The sequence below is a fragment of the Periplaneta americana genome, chromosome 2, assembly GCF_040183065.1.
Source record: "Periplaneta americana isolate PAMFEO1 chromosome 2, P.americana_PAMFEO1_priV1, whole genome shotgun sequence".
Taxonomy (NCBI): domain Eukaryota; kingdom Metazoa; phylum Arthropoda; class Insecta; order Blattodea; family Blattidae; genus Periplaneta; species Periplaneta americana.
In genome coordinates, this window is record NC_091118.1 from 136,823,666 (window position 1) to 136,836,581 (window position 12,916).

At 34.5% G+C, this 12,916-nt stretch overlaps 1 protein-coding gene and 1 non-coding gene across 2 annotated transcripts in view; one reads left to right on the forward strand and one right to left on the reverse strand.

Moving 5' to 3' along the window:
• LOC138695300 (spidroin-1-like) overlaps window positions 1-7,184 on the forward strand; it is a 28,062-nt gene extending 20,878 nt beyond the window's left edge. Inside the window, exons 6-7 of the mRNA XM_069819728.1 lie at window positions 2,208-2,231; window positions 7,020-7,184. Of these exons, the coding sequence (XP_069675829.1) occupies window positions 2,208-2,231; window positions 7,020-7,030 (35 nt within the window). The 3' untranslated portion in view covers window positions 7,031-7,184. The remainder of the gene's footprint in view (window positions 1-2,207; window positions 2,232-7,019) is intronic.
• Window positions 1,116-1,188, reverse strand: TRNAY-AUA (transfer RNA tyrosine (anticodon AUA)). The gene has a single exon. It is a non-coding gene; the product is annotated as a tRNA-Tyr (tRNA).
• Window positions 7,185-12,916: the final 5,732 nt, after the last annotated feature.

Here is a 12,916-nt window from a genome sequence, read left to right on the forward strand (position 1 = left end):
AATGAGGTGATATTAAGTTACTGTATTAAATGAGGTGGTAATTACGTATTTTACGTTGCTCATGGGGAAAGTAATGGAAATGATATGTTTAAAGAGAGGACTGATGTCTTTATGAATAACGTAATCAATTAATATCCATTATTGTAACGTTTATTTACGATAAAAATGTTAAAAAGGCCATTAATTTATTTTGTAAGTAGGGATATTTGCGTAATGAGACTGTAGAGCGTATGTATGAAACCTACAACAAAATAACATCATTTTAACATGTGTGTGGTACATTATTTAGACAGCCGTTCGTCCGCGCTTGTGTAATACAATTCCCCGTTTTTCCACAGCTGTATTCTCCCTCATTGTAATAGTTAAACTTATTAAGCGCAGGTTGTGGTGTAGCTCAATGATAGGGCATTCGACTGCAAATCGGGAGGTCGTGTGTTGAAACCCTGCTGGTATGCAGCTGTTTATAATTACTTTTAGTTATTAATTTTTTCATTTAGTCATCAATAAAATTATTTCTGAAGCAATTTATTTCACGTATACGTTCCTTAACAAGAGTAGTTTTAAAAGTAAGCATGACATTGTTTGAACAGCTTTATTGATAGGTTGCGATTGCTTTCGTGCGACATCTGGTGGGAAACAATAGACATACGACGGAATCATTGTTAGAAACACCTTTTGTAACAGTGTTAGAGGTATTTTTCGCACGCTACCGTATAATAGTGAATTTCAACATGCTTTCCAATCGTGAAAAGGTTTACTTTTAGTAATGGCTGTCTAGAAGTGTAATTTATCTTTCTCTTACAATATAAGCTACCACTTTATTTCTCTTACCTTGTTTTCCTTCATACTATTTTACTTTAACTTAACACATTTTTACTTTAAGCCTACTTGTTATGTAACACCCTGCATTTATTTCAATTTTTTCCTGCCTTAAGGGAAATTCACTTCAAGTGTGGACATTATTTTTTTTTCCATCACGCTACCACTTAATTATTAGAACAAGTTGGAAAACTAAACTAACTACATAGTTATTAATATTAAAGATTTATTAATTTGTCCTACAGAATAATCTCTGTAATGTTAATTGACAATTAATATCTGAGGAGAAAAATTCGCTCCGGCGCCGGGGATCGAACCCGGGTCCTTGGTTTTATGTACCAAGCGCTCTGACCACTGAGCTACACCGAATTCATTCCACAGCACCGGATCGGACTCTCCTCCTTCAATGTTTCCCTTTTGGCCTGACTCAAAGCTAGGCATATATGTTGACGTTTTATGTCCAAGTCAACTGCCAAGAACCCGGATTCGATCCCCGGCGCCGGAACGAATTTTTCTCCTCAAATATTAATTGTCAATTAACATTACAGAGATTATTCTGTAGGACAAATTAATAAATCTTTAATATTCTCATAGCTAGCAGTGCATATTCTATACAGATTACTGTGCACTTAACTGCGGAATCCCGACCAAATAAGTCACTCAGCTGAGTGCACCTCTTGCATAATGGCAGTTGACTTGGACATAAAACGTCAACATATATGCCTAGCTTGGAGTCAGGCCAAAAGGGAAACATTGAAGGAGGAGGGTTCGATCCGGTGCTGTGGATTGAATTCGGCGTAGCTCAGTGGTCAGAGCGCTTGGTACGTAGAACCAAGGACTCGGGTTCTGTCCCCGGCGCCGGAGCGAATTTTTCTCCTCAAATATTAATTGTCAATTAACTACGTAGTTGCCAAACTTTATTATCATAATTTACATGACCTAATCAAATTACGCAACATTACCATCCTATTTTAACATAATATCCTACCTAAGGCAAATATAACCTACTAATTTCCAACATAAGTAACATGACATAGTCTAAAATAAATTAACATGGCCCCACTTAATACTACCTTACACAATGTAATCAAATGTTACCTAATATAACTTAACTTAACGTCTAAAATCTAAGTCATCTTACATCTATGTCAACGGCAAATATAATTATGATTAACACATACTAAAAGCCTGAGTAAATCAATTGTTAACTTAATATAAAGTAATTAGCAACATACTGTGTATAGGTAGCAAGATTATCACTTGCATGTAAACTTCTAGAATTTTCCATTTGTAACAAGCTTCCGCGATTATGTTGTACGTAGGTATTTCATCTTCAGGTGATATCAACTAAAATTAATATTGACATATTTCTATTTTTCTTGTTTCAGCATTTGGCGACACCCTGGCTGAATGTGAGTATTGATGTTTCTTTATCTGTATATTTTTCTATTGAATATTAAGTTTGGGTACACTACTATACATTAAATCAGGGCAGGGCCATGATAGCAATACACCGAAGTTTGTTAGAGAGGGTTTGTTGAGGTTTTAGCTAAATCACAGGCCGAATCAGTTACATACAGCCCCAGATCTGCGACTTATAACCCCGAAGTCTGTGACACTTAGCTCCAAGGTCATTGCAGTGATTTCATACGTGCTACGAAGTGGTGTTCCCTAGCTTCACTTTCACCTTGAAACATTATATGACCAATATGCACTATATCTTAATCTTGCCGTCCACATTCTTTAAACCTTAAAACTGTTATACAAGGTAGTCTTTAATGTTTAGTATTCAAGATAATAACTTAAATATTAAATACACTTGTTTTATATTGAAATGTCTTTTCCAAGACGAAAATGTAATCAGCAACTTGCTCTTATAAAGGACATATTTCAATATTGTTTAACAATTTTTCTACTGACTCATGTTTTATTATTAATAAACGAACGTAAATTTGAAGATAATGAAAGCATGAAGTCGCAATAATACTGTACTATTTGAGAACTGTGTTTAATTTCTGGACATTATTCTCCGTCTTATTATCTAGTGATTTCTCTTTGGCGGTACTAACCGATAAGGAAAAATATAGAAATATTAATTGGAATGTAATCAGTAGATGCGGAGAATAAGTCATTCCTCCCGGATGACAAACATATCGCAGTATATGACTGGAGTAAAATTTGTTCCCAAGGATGATTAATGTCACACTTGGTAATGGTAATGCATCAGTGGCTTAAAGCCTTAAAAATGCAGTATTACCTGTTAAAGTTAGGACATGGAGATCATTATTGGATTAAGCTTTTTATAACTTCCTGTCTATCATTTTACCTATGCCACCATTTCATAAAGTAACTTCCATTTTACAATATTACTAGGGATTATTTTTGTTAGAGGTGTAAAAAAGTATTTTGCTGACCTCAGTAGAATGTTTCTTATTTAAAATAATTGGTTATTGACATAAAAGAGTAATAACACTCTTATTTATTTCATTAGTTGAATGCTCTATTTATTTAAATTTTCCAATCGTCAATCCAGTAAGGGCGAAAGCAATATATTTGTATTATTCCTCTAGTTGGAAGACAAACGATAATGTACAATACATAAGTATACGGACAATTGAAGTTATAAGATTACTAAAGAAGTGTAGAAGAAGAAATAACGCAAGATAGAACCGAAGATGGTCAGGAAAATTTAAAATTTTGTCTCTTGGAACAGCCTACAGTACACAAAACTTGAATGTCTATATGATGACGATAATGATGATTGTGATAGTGATTAGAAATTTTATCAAGAAATTCATAAAAAACTAGAAAAGATATGACAATATTTTAACAAATGTCCACATACATTATAACACGTTTGAATATTACAAAATGTCTGTAACATTTATTTTATATTGTAAGATATAATACACTGGGCCATGTATTTAATTTGTATTCAAATTTTACTAAGTAGCAGAAGACTTGGTCGCTATAGAGAGGAATCTAAAAAATGCGACTTTCAGAGAGTTAAATAACACGTCATACAAATCGAAAATGGAAAACAGTTCCGTTTCACACAATATGTTTTCCATGTATGGTAATGTTTCGTATGTAAATAAGATCCGGTAGCTAGAATATTGTCTTATTCACGGGTATGCAGTAGGCCTGTACTGAATTTTCTTTAAATTTCATCTCAGGGAAACAAAGAAAGAGGAAGGTATAAGCAAGTAAATTGTGGAAAACTTTAGTACATTATGCTTTAATTTTATTTATTAGTTGTAAGAAACTATTGCACAATTATGTTTGTTGGATAAAATGTTTGAATATGCGTATAGGAAGATAATTTTTAATGAAAGTATCATATCCAAGAGAATTTTTAAACTATCACTAAACTTTTTTTCCTGTTTATTATTATCAGATATCTTAAGTGGAATAAAAAACTGAAAACTCCATTAACTTATCTCTCTACCTTCAAAATGACAAAAGTTAGTATAATAAACTTTGATTTATAACAGCTTAAGTGATTACAAGATTAAAATGTTATTATGTAGATATACTTAGATTTAAACAAGGATTGACGCTTCCTATCTTACATTAGGTTTTTTAATAACTGACTTTCGTTTGGTTTATAATTAAGATTTAAAATCTAAATTTAAAATTATTCATCGAAAGTACATGATAATTTTTTATTAAATACTAGGCCTACTGTATATTTGTATATATTAGAAGGACGAAAATCTTTCTCTTCAGATTACTAACTGTAAGTTGCATGGTTAAGAGAATTTTGAAAATCCGTATGTTATATACGTAACTAAGGGAGAAAAATAAGGAAGTGATTAAATCGATATTGAATTAATGCTATTTTACTTTGCCACGAAAGACTGAACTGTGTGATATTGTTTAAAATGACAGATGCTCTTATCGATTGTGGTCAGTAGTGTTCATTATTATTATTATTATTATTATTATTATTATTATTATTATTATTATTATTATTAATTGATTAACTATATTCAAGTGTAAAAGTAGTGTACGCAAGATTCAAAATGTATTATTATTATTATTATTATTATTATTATTATTATTATTATTATTATTATTATTATACAGTGTTAGTATTATAGTCAGGTCACAAAACATCCTTCATGGGTTATAACAGGCACACGACCTGAAGTTTCCCACATCACTCTCTACAGAATCAGAAATTGGTGCCGTTTTTAAAAATATGTGTATTGATTTTTCTCTCTAGCCTGAATTACTCTGGGACTTTGGTGAAGAATTTAATTGCATTTTGTCCTTTCTATCCCGGCACACGCACAGTTAATACAGTTCGATTAAATAGTTTATTGACTGTTATTGAAATTAAAAAAAATACATGAAGTAATAGTAAATGGTAAAAATAAAAACATTAGAGATTTATATAAGGGCATAAAGGAATTTAAGAATGGATATCAGGCAAGGGTAAACGTGATCAAGGATGAGAATGGTGACTTGCTTGCAGACTCTCATTAAATCCTGAACGAATGGAAAAACTATTTTGGGCAACTACTAAATATACATATGCCAAATAGAAATGATCGGGACGAAATTGAAATACAAACTGCTGAGGCATTTATACCCGAACCCACAATTTCTGAAGTCGAAATTGCGATAGAAAATCTGAAAAATTATAAGTCTCCAGGTATCGATCAAATTCCAGCAGAATTAATACAACAGGGTGGAAGCGCATTATCTAACGAAATTTATGAGCTTGTACTTGCTATTTGGGAAAAGGAAATTGTACCAGAACAATGGAAGGAATCCATAATCGTATCTATCTTTAAGAAGGGGGACAAGGCTAACTGTAGTAACTTTCAAGGAATATCACTTTGTTGACGTCGTACAAAATTTTGTCCAATATTCTTTTGAGAAGATTAACTCCGTACGTAGATGAAATTATTGGGGATCATCAATGTGGTTTTAGGCGTAATAGATCAACTATTGATCAGATATTTTTTATTCTACAGATAATGGAGAAAAATGGGAGTATAAGGGTACAGTGCATCAGTTATTCATAGATTTCAAAACGGCATATAACTCGGTTAAGAGAGAAGTTTTATATGATATTCTTATTGAATTTGGTATTCCCAAGAAACTAGTTCGATTAATTAAAATGTGTCTCAGTGAAACATACAGCAGAGTCCGTATAGGTCAGTTTCTGTCAAATACGTTTCCAATTCACTGTGGGCTAAAGCAAGGAGATGCACTATCACCTTTACTTTTTAACGTTGCTCTAGAGTATGCTATTAGGAAAGTCCAGGATAACAGAGAGGGTTTGGAATTGAACGGGTTACATCAGCTGCATGTCTACGCAGATGACGTGAATATGTTAGGAGAAAATCCGCAAACGATTAGGGAAAATATGGGAATTTTACTTGAAGCAAGTAAAGAGATAGGTTTGGAAGTAAATCCCGAAAAGACAAAGTTTATGATTATGTCTCGTGACGAGAATATTGTACGAAATAGAAACATAAAAATTGGAGATTTATCCTTCGAAGAGGTTGAAAAATTCAAATACCTGAGAGCAACAATAACAAATATAAATGATACTCGGGAGGAAATTAAACACAGAATAAATATGGGAAATGCCTGTTATTATTCGGTTGAGAAGCTTTTATCATCCAGTCTGCTGTCAAAAAATCTGAAAGTTAGAATTTATAAAATAGTTATATTATCGGTTGTTCTTTATGGTTGTGAAACTTGGACTCTCACTTTGAGAGAGGAACATAATTAGGTTAAGGGTGTTTGAGAATAAGGTGCTTAGGAAAATATTTGGGGCTGAGAGGGATGAAGTTTCAGGAGAATGGAGAAAGTTACACAACGCAGAACTGCACGCATTATATTCTTCATCCGACATAATTAGGAACATTAAATCCAGACGTTTGAGATGGGCAGGGCATGTTGAGCGTATGGACGAATCCAGAAATACATATAAATTGTTAGTTGGGAGGCCGGAGGGAAAAAGACCTTTGGGGAGGCCGAGACGTATATTGGAGGATAATATTAAAATTTATTTGAGGGAGGTGGGGTATGATGATAGAGACTGGATTAATCTTGCTCAGCATAGGGACCATTGGCGGGCTTATGTGATGGCGGCAATGAACCTCCGGGTTCCTTAAAAGCCAGTAAGTAAGTGAGTACATGAAGTAAATATCTAACTTGTTTTATTTTACTGCTTACAGGTCCGAAATGAAACAGAGTTCCTTCAGACTGGTGAATTCCACACGACAATGACAGAAGACTTAATTTCCAATTGTAACTTGTAGTACTTTCGTTTAGCAAGCCATTTCATTATTTTTTTTCAATATTTTTGTACCTAATTGCAAATAAAATAATCTCACTGTAATTACAAGTAACTGGAGTAATTAAAATTATTCCTCCATTATCTGCAAGTCATTCCCACCATCTGCAGCATACATGGGCACAATTTTCTGTTACGTGAGGCACACGATTTGAAATTGTTTATTAGGAGAGAAGACAGCAGAGTAGGATGGGAAATATAAACTGCTGTGACCTGCGTCACCTTATCGTAATCGCTAAGGCGGTCAGTGGCGAATTATTAGGAAAGCGCTTGGTTAACGTGAGAGACTCGAAAACTTTTATTCAATTTGGAAAATTAATTCGGCAGCTTTAATGATAAACCTCTTTACTATTTCTCCATCATTGAATTGATTTAAATCACAGGCGAGAAATTGCGTAATTAGCCAATAATATTCCATCACGTTGTCTACGTTTATTTTCTTGAATATTCCGGCGTTTATCAAGATTACTTAATAGATTTGCACGTTCTCCACCTAAAATAATTTCAGAAAATCATATTTCGTTTTCAACGCACATTTGATATTTTTTTATAGATTTCTTTTGGAAATAATAGGTACGTACAAACAACATTTAATTCCTCGTACCTTTTAATGCAGCGTGTTTAAGGTATAATGTCGTATTTAGTATACTATGGAAATGTTAAGATCATAAATTTTCTTCGGAATAGCATGAAAAAATAACATTTAATTTGTCTTACCTTCTAATTCAGCATGTTCTTTATGACATAAGGAGTAATGTTACTGTATATTAAATTTATTAATGCCTAATAGAATTTTCGAGCATAACACACATCGTATGTTCTCCCCTTCTAAACAGCAAAAAAACTCTTCCTCGCATTTCTCATGAAATAATCGTTTTCTAACGCGTACACACTGCTTTGATAATGCCATTATGCCACCACTGATATTGCTTATGAAATTGATATAGAACCTGCCCACGCCTAGGAGCTACGTAAGGGAGGAACGGGGACTGTGAAGATGATGTCACTCAGAGCGATAATCTCTGTGAAGGTCAGTGAGGCACAAATTCTCAAGTGAGGCACGATGCCCATGTTTGATCTACAGCTACCACCACAACTACAAGGCTAGGGTTCTTATATGTCTGTTCCGCTCACGTTGCCATTCCTATTTTATGTTCTAATTTATGATTTAACAACTGCAATTCTGTACAGAAGGTACAAGGTGACACTGACAGCCGAGTCTACTGTGGTCGCGTTTTTGATGAGATATGTTTATCCTTATCCGTCCACCGCTTTCCAGTAACATGCTAGCATGTCTGACCGTGAAACGAGCGGGCCCGGGTTCAAATCATGAACTCATTTCGCTGGCATTATCACCTTCATTTCACTCAGATGCTAAATAACCATCGCATTTGATAAAGCGTTGTAAAATAAGCAAATAAGAATATTCTTACCCCCTCTTTTTCAACCAGGATTAGAATCGACAATGACGAAGTTCCTGTCAATATTATTCATTTTACATAATAGTTTTTGTATTTTTCTCAACGCTTATTTTTTTTTGTCAACAGTAATCTCACTAGAGGTTTTGATTTATTGAGTGGGATTTAATTGACTATTACACGATTAAAAGAAATAAAGTAGTGTAATACAATAAAATATTTATTGACTTACTAAAATTCTATTTCAGTAATGTTTTACCAAAACGTTTGAATGGAGCAGCCATTTTCTGTTGACTATCTATATGCGGTAAACAAATGACGATCGCAAAGCATGTTTTATAGTACCGTAAAGAATTTGCAGTTTGAGATGTTGGCAAACAAAGAAATAAATGGTAGGGAGGTGATAAAAATAGAAGAAAGTATATAAAAATTACAATAAATAAAGTATTGTAACACAATAAAATAGGTACCTATTAATTGACTTATTAAAATCCTATTTCACTAATGTTAGCTTCACCAAAACGTTTGAACGGAGCCGCCATTTTCAGTCGACTATCTATGCGGGAAACAAATGACGATCGCAAAGCATGTTTTATAGTACCGTATAGACTTTGCAGTTTGAAATGTTGACAAACAAAGAAACAAATGCTAGGAAAGTGATAAAAACGAACAAATGGTAGGGAAGTGATAAAAATAAACAAATGCTAGGGAAGTGATAAAATTGTAGGGTAAACAGCCATAATTGGTTTTATTGGTCAAAAGTAGTATGACGTAGTAAAAGTGTAATAGTCTAATTAATTATACAGAAACTTTACGGAGGGGAATGTAGGAGAATGCCGATGAAGTGTTGGGGCGCCGCGAGGTGAAACAAGGCGATGTCGGCTGATGGAAAGAAATCGCGTATATAAGCGGCAAATCGATAGTTCTAAGTTTCTCACTGTATTATTATTTTTCCTTTATTTCTTTATTGAATATATACAGGAGCTTAAACTATCAAGTGCTAGTAATTCTTTCACAATGGATTATGTATGTACGTAAGTAATCTCTCAGTATTTAAAGTAAAATTATTCGTAATGCCACTCAGTCTAGAGAATAAGTGTCTACATTTACTGTAACCATCAGTACAAGTACCTATTTACAGTGGATTTACTATGTTTCGTCTGTATGACACGTAGCTAAGCAAGTGCCGTCAGTATAGTGTGACGTAAATCGTTGCCTTTTCCAAGTAACTGACGTCAGATGCTGAAATTTTCGTAACATTTTATTCATTTGATACTCGAGCATAAACCTTTTACGTTAAAAAATAACTTTAGAAGACCAAGTAAGTGTAGCCTACAAGTAAGAGAAAGTAAAGATAAATTAGAAAGTAATGGAAATAAAAATATAGCAAGATAAATGAAATTTGGAAGCATGCAACAGTGGAAAAGTCTTCGGTTGATTGCGGTGATGGGACTATCAATAATTGCTGCTATTGAAGAATTAGTTATTGTGTAGGGTCTAAAGTATGATTTAAAAGATAACATTAATATACAGGAAGATGAGAGGGCTGATGGTATTCAAAATTTATTGCTACAACCATCAAACTTATCAGTATACAAATGTGATTGAATACATTCTCTGCAAACACATTAATTGTATCTGGTATTTGTGATTCTTACGAACATATGTCTCATGACATTGCCATATGATGCTCTTGCTCCTCTGACAACCCTTCCCTCTAGTACAAGTTCTCAATGATTAATTACATTACGTCCTGTCAATACGTAGTTGTACTACCTGATATATACATATACATATATATATATATACATATATATAGGCCTCTATATATGCCTTATATAGCTACTTTATTTCTATACAGGGTGTTTAAAAATACGGGGCATAATTTCAGGTATGTATTTCCCACATGTAGACAATCAAAATAGTTCATTACAACATGTGTCCGGAAATGCTTTATTTCCGAGTTATGGCCTTCACAACATTGAAATTCACCGGAACGTTTTTCTTTGCGCAGGTCGTTGCCGTCAAAGAAGACATTAAGAGGGCACTCTGACAGTTCATTCCGAGGCGAAGGTTACATTCAGTGTTGTGTAGGCGTTAGACTGTGCGACATGTATTCAAATCAAGAGCTGGCAGAGATACACTTCATGTACGGTAAGGCGGACGGCAATGCTGCGCTGGCTCGTCGTTTGTACCAGGAGAGGTACCCACAGCGACAATGTCCAGATCGGAAGACATTTGTACGTCTCCATTACCGTCTGTGCGAGTATGGAAAATTTAACTCTTCTGATTTGGGAAGGGGACGACCAAGATCTACAACTCCAGAAGTACAGGAGGAGATTCTGGAGGCTGTGAACATGACTCCTTCTATCAGCACACGAAGGGTAGCGTTGCAAGTCAATGCTCCTCATACGACTGTCTGGAGACTGTTGAAAGAGTATCAATTGTATCCTTATCATTTGCAACGTGTACAGGCCCTGTCACCAGCAGATTACCCTGCACGAGTTAGGTTCTGTCAGTGGTTCTTGCAGCAGTGTGGTGTAAATCCGAACTTTCCTGCCTTAGTATTATTTACAGATGAAGCACAGTTCACACGAGATGGCATAACAAATTTCCACAATCAGCATGTATGGGCGTATGAAAACCCACGTGCAACTGTTCCATCTCATCACCAGGTGCGGTACTCCCTCAACATGTGGGCCGGTATCATTGGTGATCGATTAGTTGGACCCCATGTACTTGTAAACAAACTTACGGGGCAGGCGTACACAAACTTCCTGGAAAACACCACACCTCATGTTTTAGAAGACACTCCACTGATCAATCGTTAACACATTCACTTCTTGCATGATGGCGCTCCTGCACACTTCAATCGTACGGCTCGCCGGTACTTGTATCGAAGGTTTTCTGATCGATGGATAGGTAGAGGTGGCCCAATTGCTTGGCCTCCACGCTCACCTGATCTGGACACTCTCGATTTCTACTTGTGGGGCCATTTAAAATCATTGGTTTATTCGTCTCCGGTGCCTGATTTGGAATCCCTTCGGAATCGAATTGTGGCATGTTCTGAGGACATACGCATTAGTCCTGGAGTTTGGGATCGTGTTCGCAGGTCAATGAGACATCGATGTGAGGTCTGTATTCAAGCAGGAGGTGGACATTTTGAACATCTTGTGTAATGACAACGACCTGCGGAAAGAAAAACGTTCCGGTGAATTTCAATGTTGTGAAGGCCATAACTCGGAAATAAAGCATTTCCGGACACATGTTGTAATGAACTATTTTGATTGTCTACATGTGGGAAATACATACCTGAAATTATGCCCCGTATTTTTGAAACACCCTGTATATGCCTTATATAGCTACTTTATTACTATTGTTAATGTTCTACTTTTTATTCTATTTTAACCTATTTTAACCAATGACATTTATATGCACTAATCCTTTATGTTCTTTTTTCATTTCATACATATTTCACTGTTTGTTTGCGTTATGTAATATACTCTCTAGGTTCATTAATTGATCTGAAAATGATTATTTCGAACCGAAAATGTTCATCATTTATCTTTTATATGTATAAATAGCATCTGTATATTCAGTCACATTTGTATACTGATAAGTTTCACGGTTGTAACAATACATGTTGAATATTATTGCGCAGTTACCGGACACAACATGCTTTTCAAAGAGGGCTGATGGTTTGTAAATTTGTATTTCAGCATTTTATACAGTTTTAAAACTATAAATACTATAATTTGAAGTAAAAGAACTGTAGTCTCTCTAGAAGACAGTTAACCACTGACGATGAGACCGGCTTGTAATGGACAAATACAAAATTGACACAGTGGTCGGGGACTTATTTTATTTACTATGATTCATTAATTTCATTAATTGGATATTGTTTCGCTACATTTGGTTTACTCAGCTGAAGTTGTAGTGATAATAAACAACTCACAGTTTGAAAACGATGTATAATAGGAACAATTTGTATTTACACTTCTTATTATAAATGACTAATTTTCTTTTGAGTCATCCGGTATAATTATTCAATTAGGCCTTTGTAATAATTAAAATTAATGAAGTACCATGTATTTCAATAATAACAGTATAATTATGAAACTAGTTTATAATGTTATAATTCATCGCATGGGCCATCGTGTGGGAAACGAGCGCCACGTAATGGGACGAATGTAACAACTGCATAACATTATAAACGTGTTTTGTACGCGGCTTTTATGTGACAGCATTATAAAATAATAGAGAAATGACACATCAAATTTGTATGATGAGTAGTTTGATATCACGGACTATGAAGAATTATTTGCTATGACAACAAATATGTTGTTTATCCAATGCCCAC